At 50.3% G+C, this 19,538-nt stretch overlaps 9 protein-coding genes across 9 annotated transcripts; 4 read left to right on the top strand and 5 right to left on the bottom strand.

Annotated features, from left to right (window-relative positions):
• Positions 1-862: 862 nt before the first annotated feature.
• J4E82_002022 (uncharacterized protein) lies at positions 863-1,417 on the top strand (the record flags this gene model as incomplete). Its single annotated transcript, XM_051728326.1, has 1 exon — positions 863-1,417. One exon carries the CDS (start codon positions 863-865, stop codon positions 1,415-1,417), a length of 555 nt encoding a protein of 184 aa, XP_051591739.1.
• A 941-nt stretch (positions 1,418-2,358) lies between these two features.
• Positions 2,359-3,854, top strand: J4E82_002021 (uncharacterized protein; the record flags this gene model as incomplete). The annotated part of the gene is made up of 3 exons (XM_051728325.1): positions 2,359-2,536; positions 2,589-2,913; positions 2,978-3,854. The coding sequence occupies 3 exons, from the start codon at positions 2,359-2,361 to the stop codon at positions 3,852-3,854; spliced, it is 1,380 nt and encodes a 459-aa protein (XP_051591738.1).
• Positions 3,855-4,049: 195 nt separating this feature from the next.
• On the bottom strand, positions 4,050-5,292 carry J4E82_002020 (uncharacterized protein; the record flags this gene model as incomplete). The annotated part of the gene is made up of 2 exons (XM_051728324.1): positions 4,050-4,969; positions 5,031-5,292. 2 exons carry the CDS (start codon positions 5,290-5,292, stop codon positions 4,050-4,052), a joined length of 1,182 nt encoding a protein of 393 aa, XP_051591737.1.
• Positions 5,293-6,037: 745 nt separating this feature from the next.
• Positions 6,038-7,095, bottom strand: J4E82_002019 (uncharacterized protein; the record flags this gene model as incomplete). The annotated part of the gene is made up of 3 exons (XM_051728323.1): positions 6,038-6,288; positions 6,352-6,937; positions 6,991-7,095. The coding sequence occupies 3 exons, from the start codon at positions 7,093-7,095 to the stop codon at positions 6,038-6,040; spliced, it is 942 nt and encodes a 313-aa protein (XP_051591736.1).
• A 2,326-nt stretch (positions 7,096-9,421) lies between these two features.
• On the bottom strand, positions 9,422-10,136 carry CNB1 (Calcineurin subunit B; the record flags this gene model as incomplete). The annotated part of the gene is made up of 4 exons (XM_051728322.1): positions 9,422-9,544; positions 9,603-9,899; positions 9,955-10,007; positions 10,085-10,136. The coding sequence occupies 4 exons, from the start codon at positions 10,134-10,136 to the stop codon at positions 9,422-9,424; spliced, it is 525 nt and encodes a 174-aa protein (XP_051591735.1).
• Positions 10,137-10,351: 215 nt separating this feature from the next.
• Positions 10,352-11,033, top strand: J4E82_002017 (uncharacterized protein; the record flags this gene model as incomplete). Its single annotated transcript, XM_051728321.1, has 3 exons — positions 10,352-10,666; positions 10,722-10,919; positions 10,995-11,033. 3 exons carry the CDS (start codon positions 10,352-10,354, stop codon positions 11,031-11,033), a joined length of 552 nt encoding a protein of 183 aa, XP_051591734.1.
• Positions 11,034-13,400: 2,367 nt separating this feature from the next.
• Positions 13,401-16,079, top strand: J4E82_002016 (uncharacterized protein; the record flags this gene model as incomplete). Its single annotated transcript, XM_051728320.1, has 1 exon — positions 13,401-16,079. The coding sequence occupies one exon, from the start codon at positions 13,401-13,403 to the stop codon at positions 16,077-16,079; it is 2,679 nt and encodes an 892-aa protein (XP_051591733.1).
• A 596-nt stretch (positions 16,080-16,675) lies between these two features.
• J4E82_002015 (uncharacterized protein) lies at positions 16,676-17,623 on the bottom strand (the record flags this gene model as incomplete). Its single annotated transcript, XM_051728319.1, has 1 exon — positions 16,676-17,623. One exon carries the CDS (start codon positions 17,621-17,623, stop codon positions 16,676-16,678), a length of 948 nt encoding a protein of 315 aa, XP_051591732.1.
• A 1,041-nt stretch (positions 17,624-18,664) lies between these two features.
• On the bottom strand, positions 18,665-19,376 carry J4E82_002014 (uncharacterized protein; the record flags this gene model as incomplete). The annotated part of the gene is made up of 2 exons (XM_051728318.1): positions 18,665-19,066; positions 19,122-19,376. 2 exons carry the CDS (start codon positions 19,374-19,376, stop codon positions 18,665-18,667), a joined length of 657 nt encoding a protein of 218 aa, XP_051591731.1.
• Between the last annotated feature and the right edge of the window lie 162 nt (positions 19,377-19,538).

The following is a 19,538-nucleotide window of genomic DNA, read 5'->3' as shown; positions in this document are numbered from 1 at the left end:
AGCTGGTGAAAGAGAGTCCTGAGAAAGCCGTTGATATCCTCACTAGATGTTGCGCAGACAGTAAGGTCCTCGAAGAGATCAACGCATATCTCTTGCAGCCAAAACCAACGCAGCGCGAGGTTCCTGCTCTCCTACCAGGCGGACTCGACATAACATTTGGTTCACCTGCTTCGCCGTCTGTAGATAGCTCGCGTCATGCTGGATCCCCTCTGCCTCGTCAAAGGCTGGCTCGCCGCCCTTCCTCAAATTCAACAACATATCCCCTCAGTCCACCTAGGTCAGCGTCATCAGTAACCTCCCATTCCACCAGAAATGAGATCTCCATGGGGGAGTATATACTACTTCTTCTCTTCGGGGGAACTGAGGTTGAGGAGCACCTGGTCCGTATGAGACTTGCGCAGACGAGATACAGTGTGATACGTGGAGACGTCGTCCAAAAACGCGGTCTTGATACCATGTGCACATTAGTTCAACCAGACTTTAACGAAGTATATGTGCCTAGTCGCACAGCCGCAGGATTCGACCTAGTACCAACCTCTTGCTCAATAGAGCTGACCTGGCGCCGACCACGGTCCGACTCTACGCACAACACCATATTCTATGTAGTGCCACAAGAAGCACTTGACACGGACCTTCTTCTTGGTTGCGAGGACTCTGGTGAAGGCATTCCAGGTGCGTATATACATATTCACTATGGTCAAGGAAGATCCTTTGGCTGATTAGATGCGCCCTTCGACCAGACTATCAGCCTACCATTGTTCCTGAATCGCAAGCTCGACAGAACCCACTTCACCAAGAATACAGGCAGGACATGCGTCCTCCAGCACCAACACCACCTTCCGTATCGTTTCACCGTTCAGCAATGACTCACGGCGGATCCGCTCGCGCAAGCCCCGTTCATCCTCAAAACGAGCAATACCATCCACATCATTTGGTAGAGCCCTTGATCTCTCGACAGCGGACATATGGAACAGCAGTACAAAGTCAACAGCCTTCACCAGCCCCTACGGTTCTGGGCTCGCACATTGAGCACCCACAGCCTCTTCGACCAAACATCGCTGCAGCAAGCCCTGTCCAAGACGCCGATCCCAACAAAAACGCTGGTAGAATCAGATTGAGTATCTCATGGGACGTGACCACTTTCAACGTATGGCTGGATCTGAACGCACATTGCGATGCTTTCTATAAAGCCTTCCAACAACAGGCCGCAAAGCAGCGCAAGAGCATACTCGACCGAGCTACCATCACAATACAACTGAAGAATGATAAGAACATGCCAGACGAGGAAGCCTGCCCCCTCTCACTTGCCGAAGATGACTTGGAAGCAGATTGGGAGATGATCACTGAATGGTTGGAGGCAAATAGGAGAGACAAATCGCCTCATATCTATGGCGTGGTAGAGATGGAAGAAGGGTGAAGGTCTACCCTTCCCTCTGGACCTTCGGTTCAGAATTTCATGCGATAACCCCTCCACTGATTGTTGCTTGAGGTCGCGAGCGCTCTTCAAGAGGCTATCGTGACTCCCGTCACCACTGGAATATTGTACGAAGACGTATACCCTCCGCATACGACATGTCCAGGAGGATCAAGGTCAGTGTCAGGTTTTGAATCGGGTCAGAGATACACGAGGTCTAATGAGCAACAGCTAGAGACAAGGAACCCAGCGGCACGAACAGAAGGCTGGCGCTCGAGCTGAGCAAGACGGAATAAGTTTTAACCATATATGAATCTTTCGGACCAGTGTAAAGATCCATCTACATCTTTAGACACATTAACTACCACAAGTAACTCCTGGAACAGTCAACTCACCCCTCTCTCGCGGTGCACAAAATCGACCAGACTCCTACCTTACTAGAACTAGCGACCTTCAGGCAAAATGACTGAAACTCTGCCCTTTTACTCCTACGTTCCATAATGATGAGGAAAGGATAACAACATATTAAGTAGAAACAATATAATCTATGATCTTCTACGATTTTCTCATTTCAAGTGTGGAGGGATTTGCAGTAAAAGAAAGATGTAAGGCTTAGAAAGCAGCGACTTCAGGATTCTCGAGCATCAAGTATATCGCAGGCCTCTTCACTGTTGATTGGCATTGCCATGCTCGATCTTTGCTCAAAGGGCGTGCCACTAGTGTTGTTCTGTGAATGACATCATGAGCTACGCTCTTTTGGTAACGATCGTCATCCCGTCATTCGCTTTATCATGACTAACAGTCTGCTTAATTGCCGTGCCGCTTGTTCCTGTGAGGCACTCGTGCAATATCAAGCATTGGCCCTGCCCTAACTCTATCATCCAAACTTATGTTTGTGAGAAACGACAAAGACTAAATCATTAAACCCAGTCGGTCATTCAATAATGACAAGCAACGGGAGTGGCGACGACATATCTCTTCGCGAGCCACAGCAGTTGAATACAGGCGAGCAAGAACTGAATACCGGCGATAATGCTGAGCAGAACGTGAGACAGAGAAGTCTGGACAGGAACAGAGTGTTCGCTCTTGTAGGTTCTGCGTTATCGCAGCTACCGATATGGGGTATGATACCTGGAATATTTGGTTTCAGGTAAAAGTTATCTCACATGTATAGGCTTCGCCATGAGCTATGGCGTTCTTCAAGAATATTACTTCGATAATTGGACACTGGAAGGTGATCGCAAACTTACCGGTATCATCGGCACGACATCCAACGGCGTCATGTACCTGTCCATGCCTTTATTGTTTGCTTTGTTCACCAAACGCTGGGCCCGTTATCGCCAGAGCGCAGCTATCTTGGGTGCTCTACTCGCATGCACCGCCTTTATCTTATCGTCATTTAGTAGACATGTTTGGCATCTCGTCGCGACACAGGGAGTACTAGCAGCATTGGGTTGCGCACTCGTCTATAGCCCGACTACACTATCCCTCGGCGAATGGTTGGTCAAATCTTTGTACGAACTGCTTGCGAAGCATACACTGACTTCGTACACCAATATCTAGGTTTAACACTCAGAATCGAATTTGCAATCGAGCTGTAGCCTACGGCATCTGTCTTTCCACGAAAAACATTGTAGGATCAGTTTGTCCGTTTATCTTCCGAGGACTCCTCGATCGCTACGGTTTTCGAACTACCTTGATTGTATGGGCCGCTATCACATTCGGAACTGCCGTTCTTTCCGTTTCAATGATAAAGCCACCGCGTTCGAGCCTCGACACAAGCACTACTCGTGGGCGCAAAATTCCCTGGCACTTCCTCAAACATCAGACTTTCTGGGTCTATAGTATCGCAACTCTGCTGCAGAGCGCTGGTTACGGTATTCCGCAAACTTACATCAGCGAGTATGCACGCAACGTCTCCCACCTGTCCCACACCTTCTCAGCACTCCTCATCACTCTGATCAATATACCCGGCATCTGCTCCTCCACCTTCTTTGGCTTTTTGAGCGACAACAAATACTTCCACCTCTCTGCCCCGACTGTTACCGTAATGTCTGCAGTCAGCTCTGCTCTGTCTGCATTTCTGTTCTGGGGATTAGCCGCGCAAGGGGGCATACCGTTACTAGTGTTGTTTGCCATCACCTTTGGCTTCTTCGCTAGTGGTTACAGCGCAACCTGGGGAGGAGTCATAAACGACATAGAGAACGACGCAGCGCGAAGGAACGAAGCCGTGGATAGTGGGGTGCTGTACGGTTTACTCAATGGTGCCAGGGGTATCGGATACGTAGCGGGTGGGCTTGTCAGTGTGCCTCTCATCCAGGCTGGAAGTACGACGTCGGTAGGACGCTTGGGATATGGGACGACTTACGGCCCCCTTATCATATTCACCGGTCTTTCATTGTCTTTTGGTGGTCTAGGACTGGCCTTTCGGCGAAAGTAAAAGCAACCACCACATTTGCAAGAAAGGTATCGCTGGGGATAAATAGCTTCAGAAAGGCGATCAGAGAAGACGGGTAACGCAGATAACATAGTTGATTTAGTAGAGGAGCTCGTTGTGCAGCGTATCGGCTGCTCTAAATACTTCCTGCTATGAGGGCAAACGTCTTATCAGCCATGAGCTATCGTACAAGAAGGCCTACAAACTTGTCGGAGCTGTGCCCGAGGGGATAGCGCCAGAAGGCATAGCTCCGCTCGGCATAGTTCCGTTACCCCCCGCACCGCCTTCACCACCCATATCCATAGCATTCTCATTCGCAACTCCTCCACCCGCTTGATAGTCCGCAGCAACAGCATAGTACTCATCGTCAGTATAATCAGCTGTAGAGTTGATGCCGATCTGTATCCATGCCATCAAGCCATCTTCCACGTCATCCCCAAGATACACGTACTCCGGGAAGGGGTCGAAGTCATTATCTGTCTGGACGATAGACCACATATCCTCATCGTTGGTAGTATATGCCTGGGTGTTGGAAACATAAGGCTCCGTAGCTTCGACAGCGGATTTGAGGTCTTCAGGCCAGAAGAGCTGACCAATATGAGTTACGGCACCATCGGAGCCGGTGGTACCATTGGAGCGAACGGTCACATTAGTCTTGACGAGGAGGTGCGTGTGTGTTGCACGACCCTCGTAGTGACCTGGGAACAGAGTCTCAAAGGCTACAACACCATCCGCATCAGTCTCTTGAACTCCGCGCAGGAAAGTAGTATTAAGACCGCCTTGGCCGGACTCGACACCGCTGTAGTAGCCGGTAGAGTTGCAGTTCCATACGTCGACGTAAAGCTGCGGCACAGGCTCACAGGTGCTTACGTCGACATATTGGACTTCAAGATAGAGATCGATGCCCTTTTGGTTCTCGACAACGTTCTTGCGGATCATCTCGCCAGTGACATAATAGGGGCCGTCGGTGACTTCAGGAGAGAGGATGCAGGAGGTGTTTGCAGCGAAAATGTCACTGGCGAGAGTGTTGGGTGTGTAACTCATCACACCCGTCATATTGTGATTGACGTTCTCGAACTCCTGGAGGAGGGCCAGGTCGCGACGGTACTTTTTGGACTCTGTGGGTCAATGTCAGCAACGTCCATGGGTAAATGAGGGTGCTATTGACGAAGGACGTACTCGCAGTAATACCACGCTTTTCGCGAAGAGCATCCAAGGTGTTTGCACGACGTGCCTCCGCACGACGCATCAAGCTGCGGTGCTTGAGAGTGTCTTGACATTCGGCCAAGGAGCGTTTTGCTGCTGCTGCACGCAGACCACGAACGTCAATCTCACGCTTGATCTTGACGTGATCATGCTTCTCGCCAGGATGAGCAGCTACAGTGCTGATAAAGGATGTGGCTGCAGCAGCACCGGCGAGGATGGAGGCGATGTTAACCATGTTGGAATGTCAGTTCCAGAAAAAGATCAGGTAAATAGTGTAAAGCGATGAATTTGAAGGCAAAGAATCTTGTGCAGCCGATATAAGACGTCAAATGGTGATGATAGAAAGCAATATGTCGATTTGAACCTCACTGCCTTTATACATTCCTTTCTTCTGTCCTGCTGTCCTTTCCTTTTGGAGATACTTACCATAAACGCCTCGTTACGAGTAGGAAAGCTTCGTCACGATACATGACGCGGCGTTCAAAGGCCCTAAGCCTCGCCATAGCCCAGAAAAGCTTTTCGAGGTTTCCCAACGTGGACGTGTTGAAGGGCTTAACCCACATGGTGTAGCTTCGCCACCAGGTTGACAGGCCTGGAACGCAGCATTGTAGACTCAATCGTACTAGTGTCATGCGTCATGTTGTACAATGCGATTTTGTCTATGTGAAGTTGGCCTGGCTGCATACGTACGCTTAGGAGCGTTGAAACGAGCGGGCGGACAATTTGGCGCAAGGACCGCGCCCAGGCGGGAAGCGCCGAAGTTAGCGTCGGAAGAGACTCGGACTAGGTGTAATCAAAACTGTTTTATTGGCCGCTGCTAGTGTGGTCATGAAGATGTGCGTATACCAGTCGTCGCAAGCTTCGTCAAAAGTTCTTGTTGGTGCTTAGGTTTCGAGTCATGCACCAAACAACACGATTAATCCTTTGCGCGTCCATGATTTTATATTGACCACGCCTCAGCTCATATTACAGTGCTACTATCATCTGCTTCCCCAGGCCTTTTGCATCAAAGCCTCTACTGTGATCGGATGTACCTCCGGGAAGACATCGTTCCTCAGTCCCTCTCCTGTGATATCCATAATGCCTTTGACGGCCATGACACCAAACTCAGCCATCATGCTTCGAGTAGCATCTTCGGGAAGTCCATAAGAGCCCTCAGGTTGCTCGAACAGTGTCGCTTGACCCTGCTCTAGCTTATCGATGGGATCATAGGTGACTTCCCACTTTTCGCCTATGATTCCAGTTGTCAGCTTTGCTCTAAATATCCATGATATGGTTGCCAAAGATGACTTACCAGTTACTCTCTCCGCAGTTTCCACGACTTTGTTCCACGTCAACTTGTCGCTAGCAAAAGCGCTGAACTCAGGCCATCTCTTCTCCTCGTCCAATAAAGCAGCAATATACTTCGCAACATCTGTGGAATGCAAGAACGTGACTGACGCCTTGCCGTCGCCTGGGAGTGCCGCTTTCCGGTTGTCGAAATCAAGGGCATATTTAAAAGGCTTCATATTACTCTTGCAATGCGGCATGCCAAAGTAATCTGAAAACCAGCCGAACATGACACGTGTGAAGTCGAGATGAGAGCTGCGGAGTAGATCGGCAGCATCCAACCACCATTTCGCTGCTGGGTGAAATTCGAGGACTCCTGGGTGTGAATAGTTGACCCCGTACTCGCTGGGCATAAAGCGCTTTACTGAGCCAGAATCGATTGCTGCTTGGATGAGATTCATCTGAGCTTTCGCGCTTTCTTCAGTGAAAAGCGCCAACGCAGATATAACAACGTCGACATTGTGTTTCTTGAGAGACTCTTTGACAGACGCTACATCTTCGTAGTCTGCTTCGATTACTCGTACGGACTCAAGTCCTGGTATCTTGTTAGCCTAGACTTTGTTAGCAACTCTTCTTCAGGGTTGGCAAATTCCTGTATTTGTACCTTTCGGCTCAAGATCAGAATTTCGTGTTTATCTTGACCAACAAGTTCTTCAACGATTGTTCGGCCCACGCCACCGGTACCTCCAGCGATTGCTACAGTGACCATGTCTGGGGATTGATCGAATACGTGCAATGGAGATGACTTGTTGTGATCTACGAGAAGAAGCGGTGATTGACGATGTCAATTGAACAGAAGTGAAGTGATTTATGGCCGTCTAAGCACTTCACAGCTTGACTTATATGGTCAGCTAGTGGACAAAACCCGGTCGGAAGCTCCATCGCTGTACTACGCGTGTTGTAAATCAGCCTCCAAGTATCTTGGCGCGGCGGCACGAAGTTGATCCTAGACGTTGATGGAAGCTGCGCCCTTCGTCGGCATGGGGATGGAAGCGGGGCGTAAGGACTTGGCGCCTCAGCTGTAATACATGACATCAGTTCTACAAACTATGGAATGGTTGACCCAAGTCCTGATGATTGTATTGCGGTACCATGGCGGACATACGGACATTCTGAAAGTGCGCAAAGTAGGAGTGTCAGCTTCAGGACGCGATGGGTACATCTTGCTAGCTGTATGCAGGCGTAGTCTACCGTGTAGAACCGGAGTCCGCGGATCGCCGATGTTTGTACCGTCAACCTAGGCTGAGTCGACGGGTGCTCTTAGGCGTTCAGCCAAGTACTTTTTTCCAATTACCTCCCGACTTTGCGTATTGATGACAAACTGCCATGCTTCCTGCAGCGCGATCCTTCACGCCAACGCTGCTCATGATACGTACAAGTCTTCTTAAGACCTGTGGATTTGTCATATCCCGAACAGTTCCCTATGTTGCGGGGACTCTGCCAATGCCTTGGAGCTGCTGGAAAGCTCCATCAATCATACCTCACAAGCTGCGCGTGTTACACCGAAAAACATCTGATCAGGGTGTACTAAACACGATCAATGCGAAAGCAGAGTGAAGAACAAAGCCTATGACGCGCGCACGCGATATTACACACCGCAGAAAGGATTGCCATCCAGGTGCAGTGCGCCATGGCCGTCAATTGTTCCAAGGAGCAGGTCAGCCATCCATTTTGAGAACCATTTGTTGCTTTAACGTTCCTACATATCATTCAAATCGACGATGTCACTACTAGAAGTTCATATTGATCTCCTGGAATTCAATTGTCACTGTGAAATCTGTGTCTGTATTATCCATAAATACTAACCAACATGGTCAGCTTCCACTTCCTCGTATTAGTCAACTCTCACAGTCTAGCATCACAGGCTCGAGAGATCGTTGAGTCCTCATACCTCATTTCAGCAAACACGGATCTCCACCACAGTCAACATGTTGCCATTTCTCCTGACAACCTTCTTAAAGGACAGGATCCTCAATAAGACCTTCTTCGTCTGCCTCTTTACCTTCATCTCTCTCATCATCTATCTCTTCATCCTCCTGGGCTGCATAAGCAAGGGCGTGGGAATCGAAAATCTATATTGGGTCATGATATCGCAGAACGGGACTGCTGGTCAGCTACCAGTTGAAGTGAGGATAGGGTATTTTGGTACGTCTTTGCCTTGGTTTGGCTCTCTGAGCGTGGAAATTGCCGCCAACATTGATTTGAGAGTGGCTGACATACCACAGGCATGTGCGCATCCTTCCCACCAAATGCCACAATGCCAAATGACAGACAGATTCCTGCACCATTAGAATGCTTCCCAGGTGATACACCACCGGGCCTTTCCAGCATACCGATGGAGCATCCCGTCCTTTCTTCTGCGCTGACTCTCCAGAAATCCGCTCTATATCCTCTCCCTGCACTCGCTTCATCCCTCTACCTTGTGTCTCTGATATATTATTTCATCTTTCGCGAACGAGGCGGCCGTAACGAAAAGATTTCCAAGTTCCTTTTAGGGGTCAGTGCAGCGCTTGGGGTTGCTGGAGCGTTGTGTGCCATGTCTAGTGCGAAGGCGTTGCACGAAATAGGAATTTTGCTAGGACATCATGCGATTGGTGGTGGAGAGGGCGAAGTGACGATTCAAGCCGGGAGTTGGGAAGGAGCTGGACTCTGTGTTGCAGCTGGCATCCACTTTTTCATTGTAATATATGCGGCATGTGGAATGCCCATTTTTGGTCTGGGATTTGGTAGGGGATACATCGGAAAGAGGTTTCTGTAGAACTGAACAAGATGGATCCCTCTGTGGTGAAATAAAGAGATGCGTGCTACGATGGCAAGATCGGTGTCCTGTGCATACAATCATTAGTACAGAGATTCGTAACTCGCGTCAATATCCAAATTTGTACAACATGGGTGACTGAAGATTCCGGGGTTTGGATTGAAGAATATCAAATACTGTCGAGCCCGTTCCCGAGTGTGCCCGCAACACCATGAACGCCTCGCCAAGGAAACCCTCGTGCCTGGGGATGCCGTTGCGTTTGTAACAGAGAAAGCGCTTAGAACTGATCGAGGGTCATGCTCATAGAGACGTCGGTGTTCTCAACCATCTTGGTGAACTCCTCGAAGCTGATCTTGCCGTCGCGGTCTAGGTCGGCCTCCATAATGGTCTTGTCGACGATCTACGTGCACGTTAGACTCGTGCGCTGTGCAGCTACCAGCTCGCCTCATTGTACGTACCTGTTGCAGCTGCTGGTCCTTCAAGTTGCTTCCAACCATCATCTTCAGTACTATGAAGAGCTCGCCGTTGCTGATGTAGCCGTCGCGGTCAATGTCGTATACGCGGAATGCAAAGCGCAGCTTCTCCTCCTTGTTTCCCTTGCTGCTGAAAGCCGAGAGACCGGAAACGAACTCCTGGAAGTCGACGTCGCCGCCACCGTCCTCGTCGAAGATGGCGATCATGCGTGTTGCGAGAGGGTTGGAAGAGATCTGGGGGAGGGCTAGGAATTCGTCGCGCTCAATGGTGCCAGAGTTGTCCTGGGCTGGAATTAGCCAAGCGGTCCAGAAGCCCTATACGTCCTTGGTCGCGCACCTTGTCCAGCTTCATAAATCGCTTCCTTAGGCGGTCAACCTCCTCGCGGTCGACTATGTGCTGTTAGCAAGCATTTCTCAGCCCCGCCAGCGCTCTGTCGAGCACGCCGTCGCTCTGGCCGCCTACGTACAGTTGGACCCGGAGGCTATGTTGTCGAGCAGCCCGGACTGTTGGTTACCCATTTCGGCGGTTGGTCTGGGGTAAGAATTGCGTGGTGGAGGATGTTGGCGTGGCTCAATGTCGTGGGGCTGCTTGGTCGCCGCCGCTAGGGTCCAGCTGCGCTAAAGGCAGGCACCGTTCCCCGACGTCAATCGCCAAGACTGTACATTCACTCCGGCGCATCTGCTGCCTTCAACATTCCTGTCGAGCTTCGCGACGTAGCAAGACAGCAGACACGATGGAGTCGGATATCCCCACCGAGATTGGTTCCGTGCTTCAAGGCGCATCCATCAACCGACACCCATCCGTACGGCACGACGCGAACCCATCGACGGCCGCATCCAAGAAGCAGCCCGTCACCCTCAATGAACACCCAGACCCCGACAGCTCGGAAGTCGGCGAAGATGAGATCCCAGTCAGCGTGCTGGACCCGGTACCGCGACAGAAGACGATGCCCCCACTGCCAGACCTGCGGTTTGAACAAAGTTATCTGAAGAGTATCGAGCAAGCAGAGGGGTGGCAGGGCGTGTTATGGATCACACTGCGGGATCAGGTACGGCTGCAACAAGGCCCAAAACCGGGCAATCCTCCGCTAACCTTTAGCACAGGTCATAATGTGCTTCGCCCAAGGCGTGATGTGGACTCTCGTACTCAATGGCTGGCGACATTGGAACCGTTCGGCCAAGTTCAGTGGACACGGCGTTGGTGCGCGGATACGGAGATGGTGGTGGGGAGTCAACAATTGGTCCATACCAAACGCAAAGTCCAAGTTGAGGGACACCAAGTTGGCAAAGAACGTAACGGAGGTAAGTGTGGCCTTCTTGAAAGTCTGGCGCCGAATGCACTTCTGGAATGTGGACTATTCGCTAACAGTCGCCTAGTACTATGAGGGAGAATTCTCAAGTGCGGCTCAAGATTGAATACCACGATTCATAGCATTTGATATGCCCATATCTGCGTCTGAATGTCATGGAGTAGGGCAGACCCTTTGATGGTTGTGAGGTCACTTCAAACACCGCACCTGGCCTTCTCAGTTTATGCTGATCATCAGAACCGTCCTACTAATGTGTCTCAGTCGCCTTATTCGCGTCTAGGCATTCATCGATTGTCACAATAGGATTGCAGCAAGGGCAGTTCTTCCAGTTGACTGCATGTATCTGTTCTACCCTTCAGCTCATACCGTCACATGATAAGCCTATTACGACTGCGGATATTTGCTACGTTACGTGGTTCGGTCGATTAGTGATACTACTCCGCGGAAGCTAACAATGTGGTGTTTGTACGCTTGCTGCGCCGGGACTAGTCGTACATGTGGCACAGCTCTCCTTGCATACGCGGTCGTACTCAACAACAACCTCAATACATTCTCCAGATCTGGTTTTCGCAAGCTCTTTGACGTGGTCGTTTTGATGTTCCCGTTGGCTAACGTTGATCGAGTAACGTGCGGAGTGGTCGACTTACTACAAGAATGAGGACAAGTTTCGGGAATGCTCTCGCCCGCATGGGGCGGGCGATGGTGACCCAACCTCGATTCAATCCAAATCACAACATATTTCGAGGATGCTATATGCAACTCCGACAAGCATCAGCCGCGGGGAAGAATCCCGAGACAAATTTAACACGTGGAACAAGCGCTGCGCTCCTACCAACACCAACCTCCAAGTCCAAGTTGCGCACGAACAATTCAAACGAGTCTCCTATCAAAGCAGCACACCCTCGCGTTATACCACCCATAGCGAAGAAATTTGACCTTGTCGTTCGACCTTCTATTTCCAGCCGCTCTGATCCGAGAAGCACGAAGGAACGTTGTCAGAGCGGTTTTCACAACACGGTCCTAGACGATTTGGTTTGGCCCAGAGACAGCCAGATAATCAGGCTGCCCTTAGGAGCTCAGCTGAGTTACGCAAGACTTGGTCGTTTGAAAGAGGTAGGACAATGCTGGGTCATATTTCATGGCACTCCTGGTAGCCGACTAGAGGTGGCAACCATACATGGTTATGCTCAAACCCATGGCGTCCGCATCATTGCCATTGACCGTCCGGGCTATGGCCATTCTACGCTTCACGGTAGAGGGATCTTAGGCTTCACGCAAGATGTCGAGCATTTGTTCGATTACCATGGCATTCAAGAGTTCAAGGTCTATGGTGTGAGTGGTGGAGGACCATATGCGTTAGGGGCAACATTCCATTTCCCAAAAAGCAGGCTGAGCAAGACATCTATCATGTGCGGCTGTAATCATCCCGACTTTGCAAGCACGGGACTATCTTTGAGAACGAGACTGACGTTATGGCTCAGAGGCAGAGCGTCTTTCCTGTATTCATCCGGCGGTAATTTCAACTACTTCCTCCACAGAGACGTTGTGAGTGCCAAAGGTAACGAGACAAAAATTCTGCGCGCTCGTTTGAACTGACAAGAGGCGGCAAGGCAAGGTCATGAGGGATACAACAATGATCTCAGACTCAAAGTACGACCGTGGGGGTTAGTGATGTCACCATAAGAATTGCATAGGAGTTCTGTACTGACTGCGCACACCAACATCTAGATTTGACTTGGAAAACATGGATGCCAATCCTATAAGATGGTATCATGGGACCATAGACACCAATGTATCATACGACGCAGCGAGAAAGACTGCAGAGATTGCTAATCGCTACAAGCGCAACATTGACTTTAGGGCATATGATGGCTTAGATCATGGGACCATCCAAAGCAAAAAGATTTGGGAGTGTTTAGACTGGATGTTGAAGTAAGCATCCTTAGGAAGTAACTATAGTAGTTATAGAAGGTTTTTGAAAAAGTGCAACTAGGTGTTTCGATCTTAGAGCGTGCGTCTATCATGTCGCGGCGTCGTTATCAGAATGTAGGACGAGCTCTTGCCCAGTAACTTTTTATTTCAATGTATCTATTATCACAGAGTGTGCATTCAAGGTATGTACGGTAACACATGTGGAAGCTGGGATAGAGAAATAATAGTACACACTTGTAGGATTGTTTTGATCTTGGGTACAACTTGTCGAGACGTAGATATGCATAGTACACATCTTTTCTTATGGAACGATGATAATGCTACTAGAATAAAAGGCTTTGACTGGTCTTTCAAAGCGGCATACCGACGATCTGAACCTATAAGTGTTTAGAGAGTACTTACCACTCCGGGAACTAGGGTAATACCGACGCCACGTGACTACGCGCTTTAGCGTTGTGGCGCGTCGCCTCCCAAGACTTCATCATCGACCCCAAAGCATCCGGCTTGACGACATGCTACCCCACATCCAACAATCGAACAGATGAAGCCTTTCAGGCCGCTTACCCTCGCTCGCCCTCGATCAGAGACTGGCGAGCCACCGAGCAAGAAACGGAGAATCTTGTCCAACGCGCTTTCCTCTGGCAGTCGTCAACCTCTCAACACGCTCAATAATCCCGCGCCAGCACAGTTCCTGCCCCCGGGTCTCGACGGAAACTACTACACAGTATTATGGCGGAAATACACAACTAAGAAGAACAAGACGTGGGATGGCGATGGAGTGCTCGCTGTGACAGGTGGTTATGCCACGCTCACGGATAGCGAGACGGGAAAAGAGCTGGGCAAGGGAGTATGCAGCCGGCCGCTACTTCCAGGCTCGGCGCTGTCCGTTGGTGGCAAGGAGATTGAAATTGAAGGCCCCATCGACAAGGCGGACTACCTCGCTAGGCGCACATTGCCAGGCAATGCTGCAGCTGCGCCTGTAGCTCAAACGAAGCACACCGAATCGGGATACAAGCCTCTCTCATCGGAAAAGAAGAAAGCAAGCAAGAAAAATAACGCTGCTGGTAATGGGGCGAATGTACCAGATTACAAGCCATCGGCCCAGCGCAAGCAACAATTCAAGGCCCCTCTCTTGTCAAATACCGTCATGCCTCAACGAAATCCATCGATTCCACAGCCACGTCACGACCCTCACGCGCCCAATGCTCTAGTCATGAAGCGGCCCAAGTCCTGTCCGACCGGAAAGCAGATTGTTGACGTTGTCGTCGACCCAGTCCTCAGCAAGCACCTTCGCGAACATCAACGCGAGGGTGTGCAGTTTTTATACGAATGTGTCATGGGCATGCGATGCGAGGGCGAAGGAGCCATCATGGCTGATGAGATGGGTTTGGGCAAGACATTGCAGACCATAACCTTGCTCTGGACGCTGATGAAACAAAATCCGATATACGATACCTCACCAGTAATTACCAAGGCCCTCATTGTATGCCCGGCTGGCCTGGTCGACAATTGGAAGCGCGAGTTTCGAAAATGGCTAGGCAACGAGAGAGTTGGTGTATTTGTGCTAGACGGAAAGAACAACAAGATCACCAACTTCACAATGGGCAAAGCTTATAACATCATGATCGTCGGATACGAGATGTTGCGTATCGTACAAGATGAGCTGAAGAAGGGTAGTGGTGTCGATATCGTGATTGCAGATGAGGGCCATAGGTTGAAAACCGCTAACAACAAAGCAATGCTTGCAATCCAGTCTCTCAATACTGAGCGGCGGATCATACTGTCAGGAACGCCTTTACAGAACGACTTGGGTGAGTTTTACACCGCAATTGACTTTGTCAACCCTGGACTACTCGGGCAACGAACGGCTTTCAAGCGTTCATTCGAAGTGCCCATCATGCGCAGCCGTCAGCCAGGGGCGTGTGAATCAGAGCTCGAAAAAGGAGAGGCACAATGGAAGGAGCTCGTATCTCTCACCAGTCAATTCATGATCCGACGGACAGCAGAGGTGCTTTCCAAGTACCTTCCACCCAAGACTGAGCACATTGTTTTCTGCAGGCCGACTAAAGGGCAGGCAGAGGCATATCGCGCAATACTGAATTCGCCGACATTCAGAATTGCACTAGGAAGTACGGATATTGCACTACAACTCATCAATGTGCTAAAGAAGGTCTGCAACAGCCCTTCTTTGCTCAAATCATCAAAGGATAATGATGACACGCCATCGGAAATGCTACAGTCGCTTCTCCCTCTTATACCGAGTAAGATTCTCAGCTCAAGTGCTTCAAGCGCGAAGCTGCGACTGCTTGACAGCCTGATTCACCGAATCTATACTACCACAGAAGAGAAGATCGTCATCGTTTCGAACTATACTACCACACTGGACATGATCGAACGACTTCTTGTTTCGTTATCGTACACTTTCCTCCGTCTGGATGGTAGTACCCCAGCTTCCAAACGCCAGGCTCTTGTGGAGAAATTTAACAAGACTCCGAAAACCGCATCGTTCGCCTTCCTTCTATCTGCCAAATCTGGTGGTGTGGGTCTTAATCTTATTGGTGCATCGCGCATCGTGCTGTTTGATATCGACTGGAATCCCGCTACAGATCTGCAGGCTATGGCGCGTATCCATCGTGACGGCCAGAAACTACCGTGTAAGGTATATAGACTCCTCATTCAAGGCGGCCTAGATGAGAAGATTTATCAGCGCCAAGTTATGAAGATGGGCCTTGCAAATGCTGTTGTGGACAACAAAGCCTCTGCATCCTCTTTTTCGCAGGAAGAACTTCGCGACCTTTTCCGGCTAGACGAGCGTGAAGGTTGCCAGACACACGACATACTCGGTTGTACGTGTGACTGTAAGGGCTCACCGGAAATCAAAGCCGAGGAACAGGACGTGGCTGCCGAAGACAATACCGATGACCCAGAAGGAGATCCCTACCCAACCCTTACAAAAGCAAGCCAGGTCAACATTGAGGAACAGGAAGCGAAGATCAAGGCTAGGCGCGCGGCGAAACTTCCCAAGCTCAGAATGTTGATGGAATACCGACATATTGACACCAAGATACTCAAAGAAACGGTGACGGATGAGCAAGGAGGGAACGAAGAAGCAGGGGTCGTTGATGACATGGCGGTGGCGGTGGATGACGACGTATTCCTCGACGTCCTAAAAGAATCGGAATGCAATGTCGGCTTCCTGTTAACGAAGTCGACGTCTTAGATGCATCATATACATGGTATGAGAGAAAGAAAGATTCAAGACTTTTACATGCATAGCGTCGGAGTTCTGGTTCTAGATAGCCCACTCAGCACTCTTAGCCTCCAACAGCTTTTCGTGTCGTTACGATTGAGAGACAGCTATCCAATTTTAAACTCGCTTTGAATATTCTACATGTTAAAGTGAAAGGCACAATGGAGTTCTTTCTCTCTGCTAACACAAGTGAGTTGGTATGATCACACCGGGAGTGGCTAGATCGGTGGTAATGAGTAGACAAGGACGAACGTGGACGGTCGATATCACAGACGACGGAGGAAGCTAGGCCCAATGACTATGTGGTAACATGTGACAAAAAAGTCGATTTAAGATTATGCAGAACAGCATATAGGATGGGTTGATTGGAAACCTTTGAAAACAAGAGAGAACCGGGTATACGCGCCGACATTATAACCTTTTCCATGAACACCATTCCACGCCATCCATAACAAGAGCGACGAGCGTGCGGATAACCAACCAATAGGAAAGTATAAACAAGAAGCGAAGAGCAAAAGAGCTGACAACGTTGAAACGACGAAAGAGTAGGAAATGACCACTAGAGTTCATATACCACCCATATCCACCTCGTTGGACAGAAAATCCGCCTCTTCAAAATCACTTCCGCAGCCTGCGCTAAGCCTACCCTCGATGTGCGATGCATTCACAAAATCCATATCGATGTCATCGTCGCTAATTGTCCTTTGTACTGCTCTTCTCGATTTGGGTTGCGCGAACTGCCTCACCGGCGGCAGCATATTCAGTCCTGGAGGCGGAGTCTCGCTCAGCGGGCTGACAGGCACCTCGTCGACCTCAACACCCATACCCATGCCCTTTGTCGAGGATGAGCCGAAGAAGAAGCTAGTGTCCAATGGCCTGACTTCGTCTTCGTCTTGCCATGAGCGTTTCGAGGGGTTGTGTGGGCGTTGCGACGTGGTGGAGCAGCCACTGTCGGTGGAGGCTGTCGAGGAGAATGGCTGGGTGAAGGTTTCGGCAGGAAGAGGGAAGTAATTGGGTGGTGATAGAGTGGCGGTCGTGTTGTAGAGATGTGGGTTTGTTGTAGGCTGTTCAGCAAAGCCTCCAATCTTGTGCAGACCGCAAAACGGCAGCAGTTCTCGCTGGTGTTGAACTTGGTCTGGCACAGCTTCTCGTGGCGGCTTGACGGCCAATGTGGGTCTCGACATGGTGTTCTGAACCGAGGACAGTTCGGAGACCTTGTGCGTCTTGTAGCCTTCCGGCACACTCTTTCTGACTCTCATTCCGACGCTCAGCAAGCCTGCTTGCACCTGTCCTGGGATGTCGGGAGCGAGTCTCTCCCTGTGCTGCTGCTGCTGTTGCTGCTGATGTTGTGCAGCGCCTCGCGTGGTTTGGCGTCGCGGTCGGGTAATCGGATCTAGGCCCCGCAGATCGTCGTTATCCTCGAAATCGTCCCGCACCTCAAAATAGCTTGTAATGCTGGGTTGGAACTTCCTCTTGCTGCGGTGTTCTTCTGCCGGCGCGTGGCGAGCTTGCATAGCGGGTGTCAAGTGGGTAAGTGTGCGAGAGAAGGGGGGCGAGGTTGGCAGGCAGAGAAAGGCAGAATTATGCAGTCTCGCTGCGGTGGAGAGGGGATCTTTCTGATGCCGCTTCAATGCACGCTCGAGCCTTTGGGGGCTGAAGACGAACAAGGATCCGGGATGACAGGACGGGTGATCAATTTAGATGCTCGACGAGGAACGGCGGGTAGGTTTCGTTTTCTGATTCAGAGCCGATGGAAATAACTGAAGGCGGGAAAAAGCAAGAGGGTCAGAAATGCTCGAAGGCCTGGCCGGATGACGGCAGTTGATGTGGATGAGGAGTCGTGACGCGACAGGCCGAACCAAGAGAGCCAAACGATGATCGTTGACCGGCTTATTCACGCGTTCCCCCACTGCGCATCGCTCACTCTGTAAGCTGTCGATTGTCTGAGATGCAGCGTCGTCCCCAACATTGTGCTGAAACCGCTACATACAGTGTCTCATGATCAATGTCTTGGTGGTACAAAGACATTTGCTTGTCGCGCTTGCCCTCGTTGCTCCGCAACAACACCTGCATGCTGCCTCGTCCAACTTTCCAGACAGCTTTCCTCAGCAAGCATTGCCATCTTCCCAGAATCAAACAGCGCCATACATACGGCTCAGCGTGATTACGTTCTGGATACCGGCATGCCTTATTCCCGTTCACGCAAGCTTACGCACCCTCTACTCAACTCCAGGGCGATCGTCTATTGGATCTGCCGATCCTGATCTGGACCCAATTCCCCGCCACACCGGTGCACAATGCATCATTCAGTCCGAACTATGACGAAGATGCGAATTGGACGGAGAAAGTGGCCTCCATTTGCCTAATAGTACATTGAAAGGAACACCCTTGTTCATAGTCACGTATAGAAACCATTACACCGGTACGCCTTCCCTGTTAGGACACGCTTGCTGATAGAGATCCATAACCCAAATGCATCAAATCTCTCGACTTGCCACGTCCCATCAAGCGCTTGTTTGCTTCTTTCATCATCCTGTCTTACATCGGCCTCGCCTTTACGATGTAGGCACAGGAATGTTGCCCATCTCAACTTCCTTCCTTTGTTGCCTTGCTGCCCACTTATCCGCCATCCAAGTGATAACCGTAACAGCCATGCTTGCGCCTACAAGCAAGAATACAATGAGCGTGCCAATAAGCGCGAACTTGCTGGCTCCACAAAGCGTCTTGAAGTCTCCGTTTCCCATGCCAGCCGGCATAGCGATATCGCCCGGCAAATCCTGAGCAAGCGGTTGCGAGTTCTGCATCTTGCAGGTCCAGGTTTGGATGGTATCAACTTCCGGAGCGTTGTTGTTGAGCATGTGTGCCCAGATCGTCGTAATCAGAGTAAGGAGAAGAGTAGGAAGGAGAGTGGCGAGGGAAAGGAGGGCGCGGAGAGTGTACTTCTGGCGAAGGGCAAGCTGGTGCTTGTCAGTATGCATCCCTACACACAATTATGTTAAGGTTGTTGCTTACCTGAGGCACAAATGATGCGATCAAGAATGCACCACAGAGAACCAGTGTCACGACGGACGACGCGATGAGTGCTTTGGTACCCTGAACGTCGAAATGCTGAGGCCACATCGGTGCCCACCAAGGGTTCGTGAGATGTTGCCTGTTGAAGACATCCAGAGTGTATGCCGAAGTGCCAAGAATACATATGCTGAAGACGACGACGAGACCTGTGATGATGGCCTGTGCCAGGTGGAAAGGAGCGGGGTTGATCTTCATCTTGATCGTAGTCTTGCTTCAAAGGTATTCCTTGTGGTATTATACAAACGCAAAGCGTAAGGTATGAGGGTATAAGAATTGGGTCGTTGAATTGGTGTCAACCAGGAGCACCTCTCTTTCTTGAAATGAAGGACGAATAACGAGATAACGAAAGAATAAGCA

Source organism: Alternaria postmessia, assembly GCF_024291825.1.
Source record: "Alternaria postmessia strain BMP 2775 chromosome Unknown scaffold_8, whole genome shotgun sequence".
In the NCBI taxonomy this organism is placed as follows: domain Eukaryota; kingdom Fungi; phylum Ascomycota; class Dothideomycetes; order Pleosporales; family Pleosporaceae; genus Alternaria; species Alternaria postmessia.
This window is presented reverse-complemented; position numbering and strand designations above follow the sequence as displayed.